The sequence below is a fragment of the Lampetra planeri genome, chromosome 17 (genome assembly GCF_965212315.1).
Source record: "Lampetra planeri chromosome 17, kcLamPlan1.2.h2, whole genome shotgun sequence".
In the NCBI taxonomy this organism is placed as follows: Eukaryota; Metazoa; Chordata; class Hyperoartia; order Petromyzontiformes; family Petromyzontidae; genus Lampetra; species Lampetra planeri.
The window spans coordinates 342,162-365,471 of record NC_136123.1 but is presented as its reverse complement, the minus strand read 5'-3'; the positions used below and the strand labels follow the sequence as shown (position 1 = coordinate 365,471).

At 49.9% G+C, this 23,310-nt stretch overlaps 1 protein-coding gene across 2 annotated transcripts; it reads left to right on the top strand.

Moving 5' to 3' along the window:
- The first annotated feature begins 816 nt into the window (after positions 1 to 816).
- Positions 817 to 20,251, top strand: LOC144723214 (E3 ubiquitin-protein ligase MARCHF6-like). Of its 2 annotated transcripts, none has more exons than XM_078601759.1 (26): positions 817 to 1,021; positions 2,668 to 2,767; positions 3,392 to 3,465; positions 4,334 to 4,477; positions 5,625 to 5,697; positions 7,779 to 8,016; positions 8,594 to 8,894; positions 9,082 to 9,140; positions 9,456 to 9,488; positions 9,655 to 9,706; positions 10,397 to 10,455; positions 10,966 to 11,046; positions 11,682 to 11,750; positions 12,136 to 12,210; positions 12,415 to 12,549; positions 13,180 to 13,299; positions 13,642 to 13,742; positions 13,857 to 13,994; positions 14,385 to 14,661; positions 14,771 to 14,840; positions 15,274 to 15,455; positions 16,948 to 17,082; positions 18,235 to 18,324; positions 18,804 to 18,936; positions 19,292 to 19,427; positions 19,839 to 20,251. In XM_078601759.1, the coding sequence occupies exons 1-26, from the start codon at positions 1,000 to 1,002 to the stop codon at positions 19,939 to 19,941; spliced, it is 3,000 nt and encodes a 999-aa protein (XP_078457885.1). In that variant the 5' UTR covers positions 817 to 999; the 3' UTR covers positions 19,942 to 20,251. The 2 variants fall into 2 exon arrangements, with proteins under 2 accessions (XP_078457885.1, XP_078457884.1); XM_078601758.1 differs by having other exon boundaries at positions 10,930 to 11,046.
- Positions 20,252 to 23,310: the final 3,059 nt, after the last annotated feature.

Below are 23,310 nucleotides of genomic sequence, written 5' to 3'. Positions count from 1 at the left end.
TTGCTCACCACTTGAGGAATGTGGGCTTCATGATATGTTATGAGAACCATTTTTATCGTCATGATGCATGACGAGTGATGTATGATGTGTAATTGATTTATAATGACGTTACATTTTTGAACGATTGATTATGATGCTTGTTTTGACGTTTCATTTACGATGAGTGATTACTGATGATGCTGGGTGATTGATGAAGGATTAATAATGAGGAAATGATGATTATGTTGGATGTATGTTGAACTTATTTTGCATCGTACGTAGCCCACCGTGCTAATCGGAGGATCATTGGTGATGTGTAGCTGACATTGGCGTGATAACGTGTGATTCATGATACACGTGTCAGTGCCGGATTAAGCTAGTGCGGGGCCTGTAGCTTAAGTTAATAAGGGGCCCTAAATTAGAAAAAAAAATTGCATAGTAAAGTAATTGCATTTTTTCATTCGCTATACAGACATAATACAACAAATCGCTAACCTCAACACCCAGTCGTTCATAAAAGTTGAAGGCAGTATAGTATTATAGTAATAGAGCAAGTGCAGAATCACTGAGCCGGAATTGATAGCTTGGAAGCATTTAGTGCGGGGTCCTTGAAAGTGCGGGGCCCGTAGCTACATATGTAGCTATTTTTGCTACTGGGGTAATCCGGCACTGCCTCGTGTGTGATTCATGATAACAATTGATGATGTCAGGCGTGGGGATGCCCTCATCCAGCCGTGGATTGGCATGGGCACCGTGTCCGGGACGCGTGGTCGTGAACCCCAATACCGGCCTCGGCCACTGGGAGGAGGGGGGGTGCTCGCGTCTCCGAGCTCCCCCCGCGCGTGCCGAGGGGAACCCAAGAACCGGAGGCTCTGAGCGCATCCAGCCTCAGCGAGAGCCGCGCTCGGCGATTCGACTGGGGCGGCGTCGAGGGGACCCACGGGGGTCTGCAGGGGCTCGCGGGAGTCGCGAACCATGCTGCCGCGGCGCTGACAGGATCGGAGGAAGCACCCTCGTGCTATGGAGGCGCTCACAGACGACGGTGAAGCCGGGAATCGGAGCCCTCTCCCCCCTCGGTCTCCCCCCCCTCAGCCCACGGCGAGCGTGCGCCCGGGGGAACGGGGCAGGAAAGAGGGGAGGGAGCGCGGGGCACTCGGGCCCGGGCCGGGAGTGGCGTTGGGGTCGGTGGGGTTTGTGTCGGGGCGGCTGTCAGAGTGAAAGGTGATGGGGGTCGGGACATAGGAGGCTGATATTGTCGGGGTCTGGGATAGGGGTCAGCGCTACGGATTTGGGGTCCGGGCTAGGGGGTCAAGGATAAGGGGTTGTTCGGTCATGGAGTCGGGGGCCTTTAATCAAATGTTGGCGAACCCATCCCGCCGGAGACGTCGAAACGAGGCGTTTGATGCGACCCCGCACAGAGGCCGCGGGCTCGGGGTGGCCTGAGAGCCGGCGGCTCACGCCCGGGGGTGAGCGGCCATGGCAGGCAGGGAGCAGCCTGCCTCGGGTCACAGGGCTTGGGGCTAGGGGTTCATTCCGAGGTCACGAGGCTTGGGGTTATGGGTTCATTCCGAGGTCACTAAGGCTTGGGGTTATGGTTGTATTACGAGGTCACAGGGATTGGGGTTATGGTTGTATTCCGAGGTCACTAAGGCTTGGGGTTATGGTTGTATTACGAGGTCACAGGGATTGGGGTTATGGTTGTATTACGAGGTCACAGGGATTGGGGTTATGGTTGTATTACGAGGTCACAGGGATTGGGGTTAGGGTTGTATTACGAGGTCACAGGGCTGAGTTCGGGGTTGAGTCTCGGGTCACTCGGCTTGTCGTTATGGGTCTGGGCCGAGGGTCGTTGTCTACAAATTGGAGTCTCACTGCGCAGGTAAAAAAGCACCTCAAGACGGGGAAATGCCCCCCGAGAGGTTGGGCCACTGGTCAGTGGGAGGGGGGGGTCAGTGGGAGGGGGGGTCCGGGTGAGGGGGGGTCAGGGTGAGGGGGGTCAGTGAGTGAGGGGGGTCAGTAGGTGAGGGGTGGTCAGGGTGAGGGGGGGTCAGTGGGTGAGGGGGGGTCAGAGTGATTCAGCACCTGGCCTAAGCCTCAACGTCGTTCGCTCACAGCCTTTGGCAGTGAGGGGTGTGGAGCTGTCGTTGTTATATGAACAATAATGTACTGTATAGATACTGATGCTGCTACTGCCACGAAAGCCGATGCTACTGCTTTGTTGCGTGCATGCGTATAGTAAGGCAGTGCAGCCTCTGGATGTCAGCGTTATGTTAACGCCTCGTGGATGTAGATAGGGTGCTGCTCCTGCGACTCCTACTGCAGTGGTCTCTACTGCTGCTGCTGCTGCGACTCGTGCCACTTTGTGCAGCCCTTGGCAGCGAGGAAGTGCAGCTCCTGCACGCCTGTGTTTTGACCCCGTTCATGAAGTGTGCCTTGCCATCCCCGTGACGGAAACAAGCGCATTGTGAGACCTCTTTGCCAAGTGTGTATGCGTCACCGTCCCCGCGCTGGATGCGTGGATTGCGATTGCCAAAGGCGCTGGCACGTATTGGTCGTGCCCGTCAATGCCGCGTGCTTATTTGGGGCGTAAATACAGCGTCACATTAGCGAGAGGCGGTGTCGATGAGTGGGGGTGGACGCTCGGCCCGTGGTGACCGCGCTCCCCGCTGCCGCTGTGCCCGCTGACAGGCGACATCTGCCGGGTGTGCCGCTCCGAAGGCACCGCCGAGAAACCGCTCTACCACCCGTGCGTGTGCACGGGCAGCATCAAGTACATCCATCAGGACTGGTGCGTCTGCAGCCTCGCGTGAACCCCGCCCTCCTGGACGTCAGCTTCGCTGCAGTGATGCGAGGAGTGGAGCCAGCTTGGCACGGGGAACATCTCGGGAGCTTGTGCCGAGAGCTAGTGCTCACAGAGACGGATGGATGGAGCTGTCATCGGGCCAATGATTTAGTGCCTCATCATAATCTCAGCAAGAGTTGTGCTGACGCTTGTTATACACTGTTATTAATGTTTAACTTTATCCAATTAGCTCTGTCCGTCTGTTAATCTGTAGCGTAGGGGGTACACGATAACTCTCATAAATTAAATGTCCATATAAATCTGTATTGTAATGAGAGACTGTCTTTATAGAAAACCAGACACATTTATACAAATGTTGCCAAAAATTTTGCAATAAAAACCAACATGACATAAATAAGCCTTTTCAGGCAAGGCAGTGACGCCCAGACGCCTTGTGACTTCATATGGTGGTGCGTCTGTGAAAGTAACGTTATTACTGCTAATTCAACTCTTTTGAGGACGAATGTGATGGAAAGCCAATGCAGAATCCTTGCAAATGATTGTCTTTGTGTTTAGAAGAGAATGTTCAAATTGCTGTGTTCATTGAGTTATATTCACTGGTGTCCACAGTTTGCTACAATGGCTGAAGCACAGCAAGAAGGAATATTGCGAGCTGTGCAAGCACAGATTTGCGTTTACACCAAGTAAGTCCACGTTGGAATTACTTTCTCTGAACCAAGATGTGCTTTAACTGTGACCATCTTAGTGGACGTGGCCACTGTTTGCATGGGTTGTGATGGCAGCAGGAAGCACAAGGAGGAGGGTGCTGGATTGGAATTTTTTGCCTATTCCTTTTTGTGTTTTGCATGCAGGAGGAAAACATTACAGTAGACCCTCGGTTAACGTTCTTAATCCGTTGCACGAAAACTACTGTTTTACCAAAATAACTGTTAATTGAATTCACTTATAAGTTGAAAAATAAGTAAAAATCACTGAATCTGCAAGATAACTGTTTCCACTGGCAAAACAGAAAACGTAATGTAAACAAAGCCAGTCGAGGTCGAAACGCTCATAAATGGGCATCTGATTGGCTGAGGGCATGGCTCAGCCCCACTTACAAGTGCTCCGATTGGCCTAAGTTGGCTCCCGCATGCATAACGTAAACATACCGCGAATCAATATATTAACATTAGTCTAAAACATGGGGTTCTATGGGAGGTGAAGCATTAACCGAAAAACCATTAACCGATGTCACTTAACCAAGGGACTACTGTAGCTGCAGAAAACCCTCAGGCGAGGGAATAACATTCACATGCTCGCACCTGACCGGCTTCCAACCACCCTACCACAGAGTAATGTTCGTCGCACAACAGTTGAACCAATATTTTTAATTCTCAGAGCCTGGAATTTTGTCAAATTAAATGGAGAAATAAATACTCAATGGCGTTTTTTTTTTGCGTGTTCACACTTGAGAACCCAGTTTAATCAGAGACGAGTGAAACCTGGATTTGAACCCAATATTGTCCGCCTGTCTTCTAACCCCCACGGCGTCTCGTGTGCGCCCGCGTGCAGTCTACTCGCCCGACATGCCGTCTCGGCTGCCGCTGCGCGACATCCTGGCGGGGCTGTTCCGCAGCGTGTGCACGGGCGTTCGCTTCTGGCTGCACTACACCCTCGTGGCCTTCGCCTGGCTCGGGGTCGTGCCCCTCACCGCCTGTGAGTGAGCGGCGAGCGCGACTCCCAGAACCCCGGACGCACGTGCGCGCCCACAACTCTTGAGAAAACGGGACCACCGTTGCGCTTTTATGTAGGGTGATGTGTTGAATCGTGTGTGTGCGCACGTGTACTGTGGGAGAAGGCGTGCGCTTTGGGAGGCCTTCGTGCAGCAGTGGATTGATTATGGTTACTGATGATTATGCACAGCACGTTTGCCAGTCTACTGGTGGATGGGGGCCTTCCCACGCTGTGGGTCATGGGGGTTGTTTGATTATACTTTGCGACGCTGATCAGTGTGGATTGATTAAGGTGGGGTGCGTAAACATAGGAGCATATAAGTGCAGTACATTAGTGGGTTTTGTTGCAGTGCCTTAAGCTGCCCATAATGTACCACAGCCACATTCCCGCTTAGTTTCTGAGACCTAATGGGATCGGGCACGTTCCGGGCCGATCTGGTCATGGTCTGTGTTTAATTAAACTTTATTATTTCTCCAGGAGTTCACCATTAAGTCTCAGGATCCTATTTCAGGAGGGTTCTGCATTTGGTATATTTGGTCAATGAAGTTTTAAGAATTATTTTGAATGTTGAAGCAAAAAAGAATAATGTAGAAAAAGCCCATTGCATGAGAGGGGTGTGACAAAGGGCTGCACAGATGGGTACTTGAACCCACATGCTGGGCTGCCACTTTCTGGCTGTTTCGCAGCCCAGTCGGTTTGGAAAGTAGTTGAATCCGTATGATCCACCAACCCTTGTGTCCAGAGGCAGACGTGTGTCACCACATCCGGCTGTCACCGTTTCTAACCGGCCTGGAACAGCTTCGCCCTGAAGCTGGAGGCTGCAGAGCCTGCGTGTTTACAGTGCGCAGCGTGTGCACCCACAGAGCCAGTATGTGCAGCTGTTTAGTTCCTGTAGCCACGCAGTGCATTGTGGGGGTTCAAAAACATGCTTACTGCACCTATCCAGTTGTCTGGCATCAAAGAGCTTATCTCATTTGGCTGCCCAGTAATTAAATAGCGTGCGCTGATTTTGCGCGCCAGAATGTTAAGTAGGGATGTTCGAAGCGCTTTAGTTTTGCCCTGTTCCCAGCATCTCTGCTTGCCACGTGTGAGTGCACGCTCATGCCCGTAACCTCTTGCTATGTTTCAGGCCGCATTTACAAGTGTCTCTTTACTGGCTCCGTGAGCTCCCTGCTGACCTTGCCCCTGGACCTTCTTTCCACGTGAGAGAGCACCGACAATCAACACCCTGGTCGTTCACCATTACGTCGCTGCACCTGCGGTTTTACTTGGGGGCGGTGACGCAGCCCAGCGGTAGCGTTTTAGCTGCGTGTTGTAGCTGTTCGTGGTTGTAATCCAGCCGACCGCCCTGGTTATTACAGCGGGTGTATTCATTCTAAATAAACATGCCTTTTGCTTCACAGTGAACATTAAAATATCCCCTAAAGTAATTTGAAACGAGTGGGCCGTTGTGTGCCTGCATCATGTTCAAAATTTGCATAATTAAAAAAATGACATGCAAATTTCTTAATTGGGATAACACGTAACCACATCACCGTCTATTGTCTGTGAAACATAGTGCTTTCGTGCCAGCCTTGCGCTATGAGGATTGCACTCGTACCGCATGTACTAAATTATTTATATGATTAATACACAACATTTAATTTCAGGCATTCACTCACTCCATCTTTTAACAGCATTATTGAACAGTTTGTGTTGTGTCAAAAGAAGTAATTTCCTGCTCTAATGAGCATTGAGATGGAGATCATGGCCTCTTCACAGCCATGAGCCAGCAGGGGAATTTTCGCATTCCTACGGATGGGCGCGAGTCTATCCATAGGACTACCACTACTGACTTCCCCACAAAGTGTTTTTTATTTTATCGACCTCAAAGGGATGATGGTTTGAGGCAACCCCCAACCAGGATTTTACATCACAACCTTCTGATTGCAAGCCGCTCACTCTACTGCTGAGCCACCTGGTCATAGTGATGGGGAGTGTACTTCCTGGAATTGCAATTCGATAAAATAAAAATAATGCATTGTCTGAAGTCTGTTGAGCTGAATTCCTGGTTGAGTTCAGGCTTGGCTAGAGACTCACTTGTTCACAGCTGGCTTGTGGCAGGCTGTGGGAAGTCTTGTGTGCGGACATCGCCTTGTTTGCCCTGGAGATTCTTGAGCTGCGAATCCAGTTTTATTCTTCAGCTCTTGGCGTTGTGCTCAAATGGTTTTCCTGGCAGAGGTCACATAATGTACTCTTGCTCTGTCTCCAAAAACACTTTTCACACATTCGTTTTCAGTAAAGAAAAGAGCCTCTGCTCTGTAAGTGACAAACAGGGTGCAAACAAAACCTGGACAATTTCAGTATAATGTTGTGTAAGCATGGGAACATATTTTTGTTGACTTGTGAACAAACAAAATGTTTTATCTGGCTGTTGTGGAGCCTTGTGATGTCTGCCAGGAATGGAGAACCTAAGGCCCGTGGGAACATGAGGCCTACCGATTCAAAACGGCCTGCAAACAATATTTATCCGTCACTATAAGTATCTTGCCTTACAAATTGGGTGTGAAAGGGGAATATTGCATTGCATTTAGAAATGCAATGAGCCCTCAAAGTGTTTTGCGTAGTTATTAAATAGCACTGCGGTGTAATTGAGGTGTGGCTCCACTTAAGATGTTTGAAAGCCCTATTCAGACATTGGTAAGAACATTGTCCCCGGCCCTGATGTATGTCATTTCATAAATCTACTGATAATTTATATCCAAATATACGTGAGCGACCATTACAGTTTACCAACACACATTCTGATTCAGCGTGGCTGTTTTGTCAACTCAGAATGTTTACTTGCACATTTGCTGCTTAGTCCTCATCATCAACCATTCTCTAGCCACTGCTGGATGAAGGCCTCCCCACGTGGTTGCCATTCCTCAATGTCCGGTGCTGCTGCCAGTCATCTCACTCCTGCATTTACACCGATCTCATTGCTCCTTCTCCGCAGCGGTCCTCCTATGGCTTTCATTCCATTCTGTTCATCGGCCATCGTCCGTCCTGTCCAGGCACATTTTCTTTTATTAATTGTCATGATGTCACTATTTCCGTAGCCACGTGTTTCTCTTTCTGTATCCGTGTCTTTCCAAGCATGCATATCTCCATGCTTTGACCCCTTACCGTCTGTTTTTCCATTCTCTTGGTGTCAATGTTTTTGATTCATACATCACAGCTGGCTCGCACACACACACTCGCGTTCGTGCGCTGCCGCAGCCGTGCTGTTTCTCTCTCCCCATGTCGCGGTGATCCTCTGCAGGGACAATCTCCTGGCCGACTGCTTCCAGGGCTGCTTCGTGGTGACGTGCACGCTGTGCGCCTTCATCAGCCTCGTGTGGCTGCGCGAGCAGATCCTGCACGGGGGGGCGCCGCCCTGGCTGGAGCAAAACCAGCAGGCGCGCAACGCCAACCCTGACGCCAACCCTAACGCCAACCTCGACGTCAATCCCAACGCGAACGACAACGGCCCCGGGCAGCCAGCGCCGCATGACGCGCAGGTGAGCGTCGCGGTGGGCCCTCTGCCGTGAACGCTCGGGCGCTGTACGGGAGCGCCTCGTGACTCGCTTGTGACGTCGAGGCGGTGATGCAACACTTAAACCTCCTCAGCGTTCCCCTGGCAAGGGAAGATCGCGCAGTCGATGTTCTCCGTTGTCACACGATCCGATTGAAAACCGGCGACCGCACAGTGCGGTTACGCGAGCGACGTGTGGAGGGGTGTCTGCTGCGCATGCCTTTACTTGTTATTGTGTTCAGATCAAAGGATTAGATTGCTGGTTTATGTATGATAAATGTGAGGGTCCTGCATTAGGATGTCTGGCGCCCCCTCCTTGAAACTTGCCAAGGAGGGGGTGGCTGCAGTGCTGAAATGTCATTTGAGGTGGGCGATCACCCCCATCACCCCCCTTGGATCCACAGTCGGTTTGGCATGTGGAAGAGAAGTGGAGTTTGTGAAGAGGGGACATCTGTATTGTTGGTGTTTGGTTGGCAGCGCTCTGTTAGCCGTGCGTTGCAGCGCTTTCCTGTGAGCTTGTCCGGTTTACCTGGGGCTTGTGTTACCGACGGGACTGGGCGCAGGCTGAAGAGGTCGTCGATCTGGGGGCACCACCGGCCAGAGATGGAGCCGAGGATGGAGAGCCGGCGGGCGGAGGAGCGGCGGAGGGCGCAGGTCCCCAGGACAGGGTCGTGCCTCCCGTTGTGGCTGAGCCCGCGGGGGATGGCGCACCAGGGCCGCGGGACGTCGAGGAGGGCCCACAGGAGGAGGAGGAAGAGGAGGTGGAGGGGGAGCTGGAGGAGGAGGTGGAGGTGGGGGATGGGGAGGAAGAGGAGAACGTAGAAGATGACGCTGCAGCTGACGGTGTTGATGGTGCTGCCCAAGGTATCTCATTCGGTCACGTGATGTGTCGGTCATTCTTTTACCCCCATTAGTAGCTCATCCATTCCTACACACGTTGTCAGGGGACGAATTCCTACACTTTGTCGGTAGTGCATTCATCCATGCCTCTTGCGGTGGTGTACTCAGCTCTGCACCTGTGGGGAGTTCATCTGCTCTGTGTTGTTTGAAGGAGGGAACTGGAACGCGCTGGAGTGGGACCGAGCGGCAGAGGAGCTCACGTGGGAGCGGGTGAGAGGACACGCGCATTCAAAGACAAACATTCCTCATGTAGCCTATACAGGCTGTCGGGGAAAGTGCCGTTAGCGAGCTCTTACGAAGGCTGGCACGGCACGTGAGGGGTGTGTGACCTACATCACTCCCGACCACCTTTGTCTCCCCAGTGCTGATTTTTACACGCTGTACTAGCTATTTAATACTGAGTCAACCTAAGAGAAGCCGGTTCATATGTCCATCACACTTTAACACATGCACGTTGAGACACGCACAGGGTCGGGGAGACCTGGGGACTCGTGTCATGCGTCGCGCCATGTGAATTCCTTCCAGATGCTCGGCCTTGATGGATCCCTCGTGTTTCTGGTAAGAATATTTTTCTTCCTCTGGGATATTACACAGAGCGGAACCACATTCATAATCATTTACAGGCCATTGTCAATCCACCACTGAATGAAGGGCCTTTACACGTTACACGTACGCGGTTCGCCCGGCCTGTGCTCTGAGACTCGAGTGACGTTTGTGGTTGCAGGAGCACGTCTTCTGGGTCGTGTCGTTGAACACCCTCTTCATTTTGGTGTTTGGTGAGTTTTTGCCAAATTCTACACCGCTCGCGTGTAATTCCACACTGGCCTCTCAAGCAACTTACAAAGATGTCAAGTACATTTTAGAACCATTTTTCTGAAGAAAGAAAAACCCAAACATCCCCCTGCTGAAGATTACCTGCATAAAACTCCACTGGGATGACACACAGCAAGTATCGAGTGCATTTAATGTCACAAGATGAGAACCCAAGTGACCAGGACGAGTCTCATTTGCAGGAGTGACCTGGGACATTTGTCCGCTAGTAGGGGGGCGATTATTGCTGCTGCGTGTATCGTCCTAATGGAGTTATCTGCAGTGTAATGATTTAATTTGGCAACTTTGGACTCCAATACTGGCACACAATGGCCTTCTCTTGCGAATTATGTCATGCGATCTTTAAAGTCCACTGTGAAGCAGATGGCGCAGCAGTAATATTACGGTTAACACACCCACGGTATTAACCAGGGCGGCCGCTGGATTCACACCGCGAACCTCTGCAACAAGCAGCGAACGCTCCACCACTGGGCCGTGTCACCGTCCTTCAGCCCATACTGCAAATTATTTGGCGGGACCCTCCTGATAAAGAGTCTTGAGACTCGGTGAGGCTTTTCTGGGTAAACAATCTTAATCAAAATAAATAATTGTGCGGAAATATGTTCTGATTCTCTGAAAATCTCGTTCTGTTGCAGCGTTTTGCCCCTACCACGTGGGCCACTTCTCTGTGGTGGCCATGGGAGTCAAGGAGCATGTGAGTAGAACTCTCCTGCATCAGACGATGCACACAGTCACTGCCATACCCTCGTGAGCCTCCATGTCCCGTCCTGCACACTCGGCCACTCGTTAGTATCGTCAAGGCTGCAACACACTCTCTGAAAACAGCACCAGCACCGGATCGTATCGTTTCACTGTTAGGGTTGGTGCTGAGACGCTGAGATGTTGTGTTGTCACCTGCTGTGCATGCATGCGTTTGTGTTCATGTGTGGGTTGATGAATGTGCACACGTGTGCCTGCGTATGGGAGGGGTCTTCCCAGTCATGCGTGAAGATGGCTGCCTGCCCCTGTTCAGTCCAGGCTTGAAGACTGCCTCACTCCCTATTTAATAAACGTGCCCACAGTTTCTGTACCATATCTTGAGATACTGTCATATTTAGTTGCTGCGCTAATCCACATTGTAAAGTATTCCAGTATCTGTGCTCCTGTCTGCATGTGTGTGTGTGTGAAGGTGATGTGCCCGTGTGTTCGTGGTCTCTGCCACCAGGTGGCAGCTTCGCATTTCGAGGGCCTCATCACCACTATCGTGGGCTACGTGCTGCTCGCCCTTGCGCTCGTGCTCTTCCACGTATCCTTCGCCACGGCCACAATTCGCGGGACACGTCCCAGCTTGTAGCTGCTGCTGCAGCATTGCACGCATCACGACACGCACACGACGCACGTGCGAGGCTGGCGCATGGTGACCGTCAACCTCCCAAACCACGGCTCGTACCGATGATGGGTGGATGGACGAACAGCACAGTCCTTTTGTCAATCCACTGCTGGATGCGGGTCTCCCCATGCCATGCGGGGCACGTGGATCATTTGACCATACTTCACCACGCCGTTTAGTGCCGGTTGGTGATGGCGTTGGAGCAAAGCTGTTGTGGAATAGTACGGTAGAACAATGCATTTTTCTTTACTGCTGACGATGTAGCCCCGACGCAGCCAACAACAACGCCTGGCCTATGCACGGCGGTCACCCATCCGAGCACTATCCAGGCTCAACACTACTTAGCTTTTTAAATATGATCAGACCGTGCGCATTCTGAGTGAATTTGCAATAGACCTTACAATCTAACACCGATAAACTGTGATACTTGAGAACTATTTGTTGTCAACATTTATAACAACTCAAAACACAGTTCCACGATATCCTGACCCTAGCCTCGGTGTGTGGCGCAAGCCTGTGGCTGTCGTCCTTGACTCGCGGTCCCAACCCAGGCTCTGGCGTCGCTGGTGAGGTTCCAGCGTTCCAAGCGGATCCTTGGTCTCGGCTACGTTGTGGTCAAGGTACCTCCAGATTTCTAAGTCTTGGCTCAAAACCTCCCTCTCCTCCTGCACCTGATCTTCCCTTCTTATCGATCCAGAGTTACTTCGGTCGTTCTTTACCATGAGAAAATAATATGTGTAATGTAGATATTCAGAAGCGACCCATAAACATCCTTCGACAGCTGCCACCGGGGCGTGGCCCCCTGCAGCGGAGTGGCTTGGTCTGAATAGCGAGCGGTGGTGACCGTGCCCATGCTGCCATATACAGCGTCTTTCACGTGCAGTTGCATTTAGACCATAACTACATCGAGAGGGTCTTGTTTTGGTTAGCGATGGACCAGGGGGCATGGCTGTTTAATATCAGTGCTGCTGCACCATGTGCCCTGGTGCTGTGCTTCTGTGTCAGGTGTCTCTGCTGGTCGTGGTGGAGATCGGGGTGTTCCCACTCATCTGCGGCTGGTGGCTGGACATTTGTTCACTGGTAATGGCAGCAACATTTACTTTACGCATTCACCTTTTTGGCATCAAAATAGAGTTTCTGTTGTGTTTTTGCCCATTCTTTGCTAATGTGCTGTCCAATGCCATAAAGGCAGTAAACGAGTGAGAAGATGGTGATTGTGGTCCTGTTATAGACAATTATGATGATGACAATAAGGATGATGACAATGTGTGTTTGTCGGAGCAGGAGATGTTTGACGCGACGCTGAAGGATCGAGAGGCGAGCTTCCAGTCGGCGCCGGGCACCACCATGTTCCTGCACTGGCTGGTCGGCATGGTCTACGTCTTCTACTTCGCTGCCTTCATCCTGCTGCTGCGCGAGGTGCGGCACTGACCGGTGGCCGGGCCCTCGCGGCACGACGGCTCCGCGCAGCGCGACCAGCCGCCGTGCGTCGCGACCTGTCGGCCCACGCGGGCCCCCGAGTTGTTGCGGCACGTCGGGCGTACGGCGAGTTTAGATGCCGTGAAAGCTTCGCTCGCGGTCAGCTCGGTGCGGTTGAATCTGCGTACGGGGTGCAGCCTTTTCTACCGCGCAGTGGCTGGAAATGCAGACGTCTCCTTTGTAAGGGAAACCTGGCAATTTATGTGGCGGTGCGTAGTTTGCGCAGTCGGTGACGTCGGTAATGCCGGGGTGTGTTTACTGAGCACGTGTAGGGGTGGAGTGGTGGGGCAGCGATCAGCACATGCTACAAACCCCGTGACAAGAGTTGGATTCCCAGCCACGTATCTGAACTGGTTCTGGTCGCCCTTCCTTTGCCGATCCGAACTGACAATTGTGGTTAAGAATTGTAACACAACTCCCATGACTGACCTCGTGTGGGTAGCCCTTCATCCAACAGTGGATTGACAAAGGGTTGTACATATATTACAATGCTGCATTTGTGCGCTCGGTAATGTCAATGGTAGTTTGCTGTGCTCAATGAGCACTGTATCTCGTGTTCTCACTGCGTAGGTTTTGCGACCGGGACTTCTGTGGTTTCTCCGAAACCTCAACGATCCAGACTTCAACCCCGTACAGGAGATGATCCACCTGCCGATTTACCGACACGTTCGCAGGTTCATCCTCTCCGTGGTGAGCGCCGGTTCGGGTTTTGCTTGCGTCCTATTTTTTACGGCAAAATCTGTCACTAAAACATATTTTACCCTTTCAAATAAGAACGCCATATTGTACTGGAAAACAAATGAATGTTGACGTGAAATGGTTGCCGGAGTGCTACCCTCTTCTGTTTCGAGGTCCTTTATGTCAGAGGTAGCTCTGTGGTAGCCGCTTCCGTGGGCTGTTATCAAACACTAATCAGTGCACTGCCGTGCGACTACGCAAACGGACACCTCGTCTCGTGAGCCGATGCCGACAGCGCAGTTGGGATAAAATTGATGAAAAATGCCAACGACGTGGACTCTGTTCTCTCGGCAGATTGTGTTTGGCTCCATCGTGCTGCTCATGCTGTGGATGCCCATCCACATAATCAAGTCTCTCCTGCCAACGTTCCTTCCCTACAACGTCATGCTCTACAGGTGCCGAAGCACAACGCCGCCGAGAGCACTGCTGACATTCGTACGTTGTCGCACCGTGCGTGCGTGGGTATCGCCCCGGCTGGGCTAACGTGGTTGTCTGTGTGCCGTGCGCAGCGACGCCCCTGTGAGTGAGCTGTCGCTGGAGCTGTTGCTGCTGCAGGTGGTACTGCCGGCGCTGCTGGAGCAGGGCCACACACGCCAGTGGCTCAAGGGCCTGGTGCGCGCGTGGACACTCGCCGCCGGCCGGCTCCTGTGAGTCGTCCGCGTCGCGCGCTCAGCGCCGCGCGGTTCGTCGCGCGCCGCAGTTCACGTCGTCTCGCACGCGCGCAAACCCTGGTCGTCTCTCGCGTCGTGTCTCATAAACACTATTACCCTCGCCGTATTCACACTAAAGTCACGCTTGCAGGTGTTTCACTCGCTGATTATGACTGCGTCATTAATCGCTTGTACACGACACAGTTTAATTTGTTTTGCTGTGCTGGGTGGATTTGCTTCATGACACATTTGGCCAGATAATTACGTGACCTAACCCAAAAATCATTAATGAATGTTAACATTGGATACAAAGACCTCTGTACTAAGCAGATATTGTCTTGTACTCGCGATTGATGGCGTATGTGGCACTGGCACCATGCGTCTCAGGGACCTGCGCTCCTATTTGCTTGGGGACGAGGCTGAAGGAGACACCGCTACGGAGCCGCACGCCGGTGCCGATCACCAGCCGGGGCCCAACAACAACAACAACGCCGCCGAGCTGGAGGAGGGGGTGGCGGCAGCGCCGCCCATGCCGGCGCCCGCGGCGGCGCCGGCAGCGGCGCCAGCCCTGGGAGGCCTCAACATGGCACATCAGGCCATGCTGCAGCAAGGAGGCCCCGTGGGCTTCCAACCGTACCACCGGCCCAGCCACTTTGCGTCCCGGGTGAGAGCCGTGGGCGATGCACGCGCTGTAATTGGCAAACAGAATGCTCACATCAGTAGTCGGTGCAGTGTGGTCGTCCCTACATGTGGTCATGGGTGTTTGTTCGCAGGTGATGATGCTCTTGGCTCTTCTGTGTTTCACGCTAATGGTGGCGAGTCTTGTCTGCCTTATTGTACCAGGTAAGAGTTCTAAACCTATTTTCCAACTGATGTCGAAAATGTGTAATGCCTTATATTGGTCCATTTGCCTGTCTGTGACATGGGCGTCAGAGTATAAATGATATTTTAGTTTAAAGTTGTGCTGCTATTAGGAACTGTTTGGTCACACGCCATGCATGCCCCTCACCTCCCCGTGACGTCACGTGTCACAGCATCTAATGATGTCACGTCATCTCATTGAGTGGCTCAGAAGCTAACCCCGTTACCGCTAATTACCTCCGAGGACAAACGCATATCGGAAAGCATCTCCTGTTGTACGACCCGCTGTGGCGTCATTGCGTGTCTGTGTTGATAACGAGTAGCCGTGCGCGGCGGTGCCGACGACATCGGCAAAAGTTTAATCGTAATTACTTTCCGACGCCGCTTGTGCGACGCGGTCTCTGGATGACCGCAGTGCTGGCAGGACGTTGGCTCATGTCGTTCTGGACGGGCGAGACGCGCATCCATGAACTCTACACGGCCGCGTGCGGCCTCTACGTGTGCTGGGTGGCAGCGCGGGCCATCACCATCTCGGCCGCGTGGCTGCCCCAGGGCCGCACGGTGCTGCTGCAGAAAGTGAAGGAGTGGAGTTTGCTGGTGGGTGCTGTCTGCCTGTGCCCAACGCCGCTCACCGTGGTGTTGCACCAGGGCAGGCTTCACTCTCTATCCCACTCGCACGACACGACCACTCAGTGAGAACTTCGTCTTGTTAGCCACAACTCTCACTACTGCATGGGGGAAACTGCTCGGCTTTTGCCTCTCCTTGTGCTTTTGTTCTGTGCCTCTGCTCTGGTCACATTGACTCGACTCACATCTCGCTCCACCGCATCCTCCCATCTCTCAACCTCTGCCTCCCTCTGCTCCTGCCCTGCACTGGTAGCATCTCCATAGCCCTTCTCATCTGTGTGTGAGTCTATGGGTCTCTGTGTGAATCTATGGGTCTCTGTGTGAGTCTATGAGTCTCTGGGGCAGTGTGTTGGTCTCCGTGCGAGTCTGTGGGTCTCTGTGTGAATCAACGGTCTCTATGTCTCTAATTTCCATAGCCCTGTTAGCTGCATCTCCTCTGCCTCTTTGCATCCCATTCCTAAACCATCTCAATTGATTTTGATAATGTTGAAGATCTCTGCAAAACTAGCTACTACTGGCCAAGACTAATTAGATAATCTATCGAAATTGAAAGATATCAAAATAACTTGAACCGTTCGCATAGCTACCGCCTTAGTGCTGCGTGGAAGCGAATAATAAAATAATACATTATTTAAATGCATTCCTATAAAGGGCACCATACTTCAAAAGGAACGAAACAGACTTCTCCACAAATCTGGCTGTCGCCTGATGAAGCTAGTTGTAATTACTGGCGAAACGTCGTACTCAGATTGTAAATGTTGTGGCTTGGTTCTCCAACACACCGGTGTGCTGTACTAGTGACGAATTGGCACGTTCTGTTTATGTGACAACCCTTACTAGTTGGCTGTGTCGGGTGGTGGCGGGTTTTAACGACACATTTATACATTTACGCGATCTAACCCATGCATCTCAGTCTTGCCTCCCTGAGCTTGACGAGAATATTAACCTCTCCCTGTGAAACCTCGTACATGTAGATCACCATGTAAATCCACTGCTGGATGAGGCCCTGCCCATGCCGTGCGGGTCATGTTGATCATTTGACCAGCACTTTATGTGCGTGCACTGCTCTACGCAGCCCCCACTCCGTAGCCTCGTGGGCACCTGACATCCTCATCGGCGAGTCAGCCCATGTCACACGTGCGTGCGTGGGGCTTGTCTGCGTGCGTGGGGCTTGTGTGAGTGGGGCTTGTCTGCGTGCGTGGGGCTTGTCTGCGTGCGTGGGGCTTGTCTGCGTGCGTGGGGCGTGTCTGCGTGCGTGGGGTGTGCGTGCGTGGGGCGTGTCTGCGTGCGTGGGGCGTGCGTGCGTGGGGCGTGCATGCGTGGGGCATGTCTGCATGCGTGGGGCGTGTCTGCGTGCGTGGGGCGTGCGTGCGTGGGGCGTGCGTGCGTGGGGCATGTCTGCGTGCGTGGGGTGTGTGGAAGAAAGAGCTGTGGTCGTTCTCCCTCTGCCCACTCCCAACAGCTCATCAAGTCTGTGGTGGTGGCTGTGCTGATGGCGGGCGTTGTGCCCCTGCTGCTTGGCATCCTGTTTGACCTGGTGGTGGTGGCGCCTCTCCGGGTGCCACTGGACCAGACGCCAATTTTCTTTCCCTGGCAGGTGCGTCGGTGGGCGGGTGGTTGGGTGCATGTATTGGTGGGTTGGTGGGTGCGGGGGTGGGTGGACTTGTGGTTGCGGGTGTATCAGAATCATCAGAATATTTATTTATCTTGGAGAAATCTGATGAGCTGTGAAGCTCTTTTTCACAGATGTCCAATGGTTGAGTGAGTGGATGGGTGGGTGGTTTGTGCGAGTGCTTCGGTGGGTGGGTGCTGGTGGGAGCGGGTGGTTGTGGATGGATGCGTGTGGGTGCGTGGGTGGGTGGTTTGTGTGGTTGCTTCGGTGGGTGGGTGCTGGTGGGTGTGTGGGTGGGTAGTTTGTGGGAGGAGTGGGGTCGTGTTAGGGAGGTCCCCATAAATGATCAGTGTTTTCAATGTTCACACTTGGTAGCTTATCTGGAGATAGAGGAGGCAGTGTTACATTATTGGAAGGGGATTTATTGTTTCTGGCGTCTGATTTGGACCTTGCCGGAGTTGATTGATGGGATGTATGTTGGGGTTCGCAGGTTGGCACTTGTAGCACTCGCCTGCTTGGCCTGTGCCTTGGTTGTGATGCTGATGCCATGTGGAGATGAGATAACTTCACACTTGAGCTGGGCTGTCCAATTACTGGTGGTTGGTTCAGTTACTAGACTCACCAAATACCTCAAATAATTTGGGAAAAAGTCTCACCTATTCTCCCATGTGTGCCGCTGGACGAGAGGTGATGGGCAAAGTCTGGTGACATCACCGGGTTCATCAGTGACGTCACACTGGGCATGGGGGTTTCCCGCCTTTGGAGGGGCAGGATGTGGCAGCGGCCACCATTTTTAAAGGGGCCCAAGTAATCGACCGCAAGACAAGCGGTCGACTATGAATCCTGGTCGATTGATTGGCCTGATCGGCTCATCGTGCCATTTCCACTCAAACCCATTCGGTCAGTGGGTGACCGGGCTTTGTTCTTGTGCAGCTCTGGAGGTTTTCTCCTGGGTCATGCATTGGAGTGTGAGGGTTTATGGCGTAGCACGGTTGGGTCAAGCCACTGCAAAACTTTGGCTTACAGCGTGTTGAGGCCCAGTTGTGTGCAGCTGCCATATAAAGCCAAATTGTAGAGGATTCTGGGTTGAGTCGATGGTTACGCCGAGTGCCGTGTGCGTGGTTCCCGCGTGGCCAGAACTGGGCACTCGGAGTCCTGCACGCCAAGATCATCACGGCCATCACCCTCATGGGCCCGCAGTGGTGGCTCAAGAGCATCATCGAGCAGGCGAGTGGACTCCACTTCGCACCATCCACAAATTCCAAACGCGAGCGCTGGGTCTCGCTGATGAAATACAACTCGCGATGAAAGACTCTTGCGTGTGGTTAACATGTGCAGATCTGAACAGAACTCTTCTGCTCCCCTGGTCTATAGGCACCCTGTGCTAGTCCATTCATTGGTGTTGCTTTACAATGTGCAATGGATTAATTTGAATAGAAAATTATACGGATAATATTGATTTGAAAGGTGAAAAGGCTGCTGATGGACAAAAAAAACATTTTATTTTTACTTATGGAGGCAGAATGGATTTGCACTTATTTATGCTTTGAATTCCAATGCTCCTCCACAGCATCGCTTTTATAGCAGTACAAAGTGTTGATAATCATGAAACGGCGCGGACCGTGGTAGGGGGGTTCGAGGGGACTGGATTTGCGATGCCCTGGCCTAGCAGTGTGCGAAGCCCTGCTGCCCCCGCTTTGCTGCAGATCTACGCCAACGGGCTGCGCAACATGAACCTGTGGTTCATCATCCGCGAGCTGGCGGCGCCTGTGGTCACCGTGCTGCTGCTCTACCTGTGCATCCCCTACGTCATCGCCGCTGGCGCCGTGCCGCTGCTGGGTGAGGCCGCATCCTAACGAACTCGCCATGCCCCCGCCCCCACTACCCACTTGTGCGCTTGGCACTGGACGAGGGAAGCACGACGATTGTTATTGTGATCGATGTGCTCAATTGGCTCCCCACGTCCTCAAGTGGACCCACGTGTGTCCAAGGTTACTTTCTGTAGTATGGTGCGGCATGCGTCAGCCATGGTGTAACCACACTACACCTTATTCAACTGAGATATTCTCTGCCAGTATGCACCTCAATAAACGCGTGCGAGTCCAGCCCTTTGTGAATCTGCTGCTGGATGAGGGCCTCCCGTTGGTGCCGCAGTTCATGGGACTTGTTTGACGATTGCTTCGTGGTTTGACAGGGGCCGCGCCGGAGATGCAGACGCTGGTCCGCCGCAGGATTTACCCGCTGGTGCTCATGGTGGTGATGTTGCTCGGATTTGTCTCCTTTCAAGCTCAGCAATTTCGCCGCCTATACGAGCACATCAAGAATGACAAGTAGACTTCGCCACAGCGCCACCACCGCTGCACCACTACCCACCACGCTCCATCACCATACCACAACCACTACACCACCACAACATCACCACCACACCACGACCACAACACCACTACCCACCACTACGCTTTCACCACCATGCCCAGTACCCACCACCATAGCATTATCACATCCTTCACACACAATATCCATCACACCACCCCAACACCAAAACACACACATCACCACACCACCACTAACATCTTCATCAAACCATTACATTTATTTGTATTGCTGCGCTTGTTTACCCACAAAAGTATCACTGAGTCTCAGGCCTCAGTGAGGGTCCTGATACGTTTTTACCGCTGAGTAACGCCACCGCCTAACGGACGGTGTGCTGGCGTGGAGCTAACGGCGTTGTCCATTGGCAGGTACCTGGTGGGGCAGCAGCTTGTCAACTACGAGCAGAAATCCGCGGCAGCCAGGAGCGCGCAGGCTGCTGCCAGCGCTGTTCCACCGCCGCCGCCGCTGTGAGCTGCCAAGCGATCCGACCCAACCACCTCTACTCGTGCACGCCATTTCCTTCCGCAGGCAGCCGGGGACACGTGAAGGAGGCGTCCTCCAGTCGACCGCGGTTACCAATGCCTTCACATCTTAGCCGTACGGTCACGCAGTGGCGCAGTGTGTCGTGCGCAATCTCACATGACGATGCCAGGCTCGGTGGTGTTTGTAAATGAGTATAATCTGTACAAACAAACGTGTCTTTTTCTCATCGGCTGTACATTTACTGTCAACGCTACTTTAGGAGTGCTCGGACGCAGCACAATAAATGTCAATGGATGTACCGCTGCATGTCTGTCTCTGAATTTTGTTGGAAGTTTTGAGCTGCTGTGAATTTGTATGTGTGAATCAACACGTGCCCTACTCTTGCGTGTATTGTACAAAGTGCGCACCTAGACTGGCACAAGTACCATGGTGCTGTACTGTTGGTGGTGAATTGCGGCCGTTCTTGACACCGAGGTGGATCTGGGTTTTTTGCAATACTCGAATTTTTTCACCGTTTTCTGCAGGAAAAAAAGTATTGTCATGAAAATAATCGGGCAGAAATGGATTTGGTGCCTTTCATGAAAATCGACAAAAATGCCTTTGTTCTGCCAATTTTTGGCAGAATAGCATATTTTTCTTTTCTACCTAGATATTTGTTTAAAATTTTGAGCAGAATAAAGGCATTTAATCAGGCGGAACTACAGTTTTAGTGCACATGAGTGAATTCTTATTGAATTTTACGAAAACATGAGCATAATTTTTTCGTAAAAATCGACAGGTTAGTATGTCATTTTTGTCAAAATCGAACCACATTTCCTGCCAGTATTTTTCTTTATAAAACAATGGACCGTACTTAGGCGAGCCCATTTTCGTCAAAACCATTGGAATTTTTTTTATTTTTTAACAACTACGTGGATGTTTTTTTCCCCCATTTTTTTAGAATAAATGAATTTTTCATGAAAATAATCAGGCAGAACTACTGTTTTAGTGCAAATGAGTGACTTCTTTATTGCATTTTCTGAAAACATGAGGAAAATTTATTCATAAAAATCGACATAGGTTAGTACGTAATTTTTGTCAAAATCGAACCACATTTCCTGCTAGTATTTTTCTTTATAAAACAATGGACCGTACTTAGGCGAGCCCATTCTCGTGAAAACCATTGGAATTTTTGCGTTTTTTTATTTTTTAACAACTACGTGGATGTTTTTTTCCCCCTTTTTTTTAGAATAAATGAATTTTTCATGAAAATAATCAGGCAGAACTACTGTTTTAGTGCAAATGAGTGACTTCTTTATTGCATTTTCTGAAAACATGAGGAAAATTTATTCATAAAAATCGACATAGGTTAGTACGTCATTTTTTCAAAATCGAACCACATTTCTTGCCAGTATTTTTCTTTATAAATCAATGGGCCGTACTTAGACGAGCACATTCTCGTGAAAACCATTGAAATTATTGCGTTATTTTTGAAATTTTCAACAACTACCTGGATGTTTTTCTTGATTTTTTGGCAGAATAAAGGCATTTTTCATGAAAATAATCAGGCAGAACTACTGTTTTAGTGCAAATGAGTGACTTCTTTATTTAATTTTCTGAAAACATGAGGAAAATTTATTAATATAAATCGACATAGGTTAGTACGTCATTTTTGTCAAAATCGAACCACATTTCCTGCCAGTATTTTTTAAATAAAACAATGGGCCGTACTTATGCGAGCACATTCTCGTGAAATCCATTAAAATTTTTGCGTGTTTTAGCATTTTTCAACAATAATCTGGATGGTTTTTTTCCAATTTTTTTCTGAATAAAATAAATTTTTATGAAAATAATCAGGCAGAACTACAGTTGTAATGCACATGAGTGAATTCCTTATTGAATTTTCCGAAAACATGAGGATTTTTTCTTCGTAAAAATCGACAGAGGTTAGTATGTCATTTTTGTCAAAATCGAACCACAGTATTTTCCAGTATTTTTCTTTATAAAACAATGGACCGTGCTTAGGCGAGCCCATTCTCGTGAAAACCATTGCAATTTTGCATTATTTTTTTATTTTTTAACAACTACGTGGATGTTTTTTTCCCCCATTTTTTCTGAATAAATGAATTTTTCATGAAAAAAAATCAGGCAGAACTACAGTTTTAGTGCAAATGAGTGACTTCTTTATTGAATTTTTTGAAAACATGAGGAAAATTAATTCATAAAAATCGACATAGGTTAGTATGTCATTTTTGTCAAAATCGAACCACATTTCTTGCCAGTATTTTTCTTTATAAATCAATGGGCCATACTTAGACGAGCACATTCTCGTAAGAACCATTGAAATTTTTGCGTTTTTTTTGAAATTTTCAACAATTACCTGGATGTTTTTCTTGATTTTTTGGCAGAATAAAGGCATTTTTCATGAAAATAATCAGGCAGAACTACTGTTTTAGTGCAAATGAGTGAATTCCTTATTAAATTTTCCGAAAACATGAGGATTTTTTCTTCGTAAAAATCGACAGTGTTTAGTATGTTATTTTTGTCAAAATCGAACCACAGTATTTTCCAGTATTTTTCTTTATAAAACAATGGACCGTGCTTAGGCGAGCCCATTCTCGTGAAAACCATTGCAATTTTGCATTATTTTTTTATTTTTTAACAACTACTTGGATGTTTTTTCCCCCATTTTTTCTGAATAAATGAATTTTTCATGAAAAAAAATCAGGCAGAACTACAGTTTTAGTACAAATGAGTGACTTCTTTATTGAATTTTTTGAAAACATGAGGAAAATTAATTCATAAAAATCGACATAGGTTAGTATGTCATTTTTGTCAAAATCGAACCACATTTCTTGCCAGTATTTTTCTTTATAAATCAATGGGCCATACTTAGACGAGCACATTCTCGTAAGAACCATTGAAATTTTTGCGTTTTTTTTTTAATTTTCAACAATTACCTGGATGTTTTTCTTGATTTTTTGGCAGAATAAAGGCATTTTTCATGAAAATAATCAGGCAGAACTACTGTTTTAGTGCAAATGAGTGAATTCCTTATTAAATTTTCCGAAAACATGAGGATTTTTTTTTCGTAAAAATCGACAGAGGTTAGTATGTTATTTTTGTCAAAATCGAACCACAGTATTTTCCAGTATTTTTCTTTATAATTCAATGGGCCATACTTAGACGAGCACATTCTCGTGAATACCATTGACATTTTTGCGTTTTTTTTTATTTTTTAACAACTATGTGGATCTTTTTCCCCCCATTTTTTCAGAATAAATGAATTTTTCATGAAAATAATCAGGCAGAACTACTGTTTTAGTGCAAATGAGTGACTTCTTTATTGAATTTTCTGAAAACATGAGGAAAATTTAT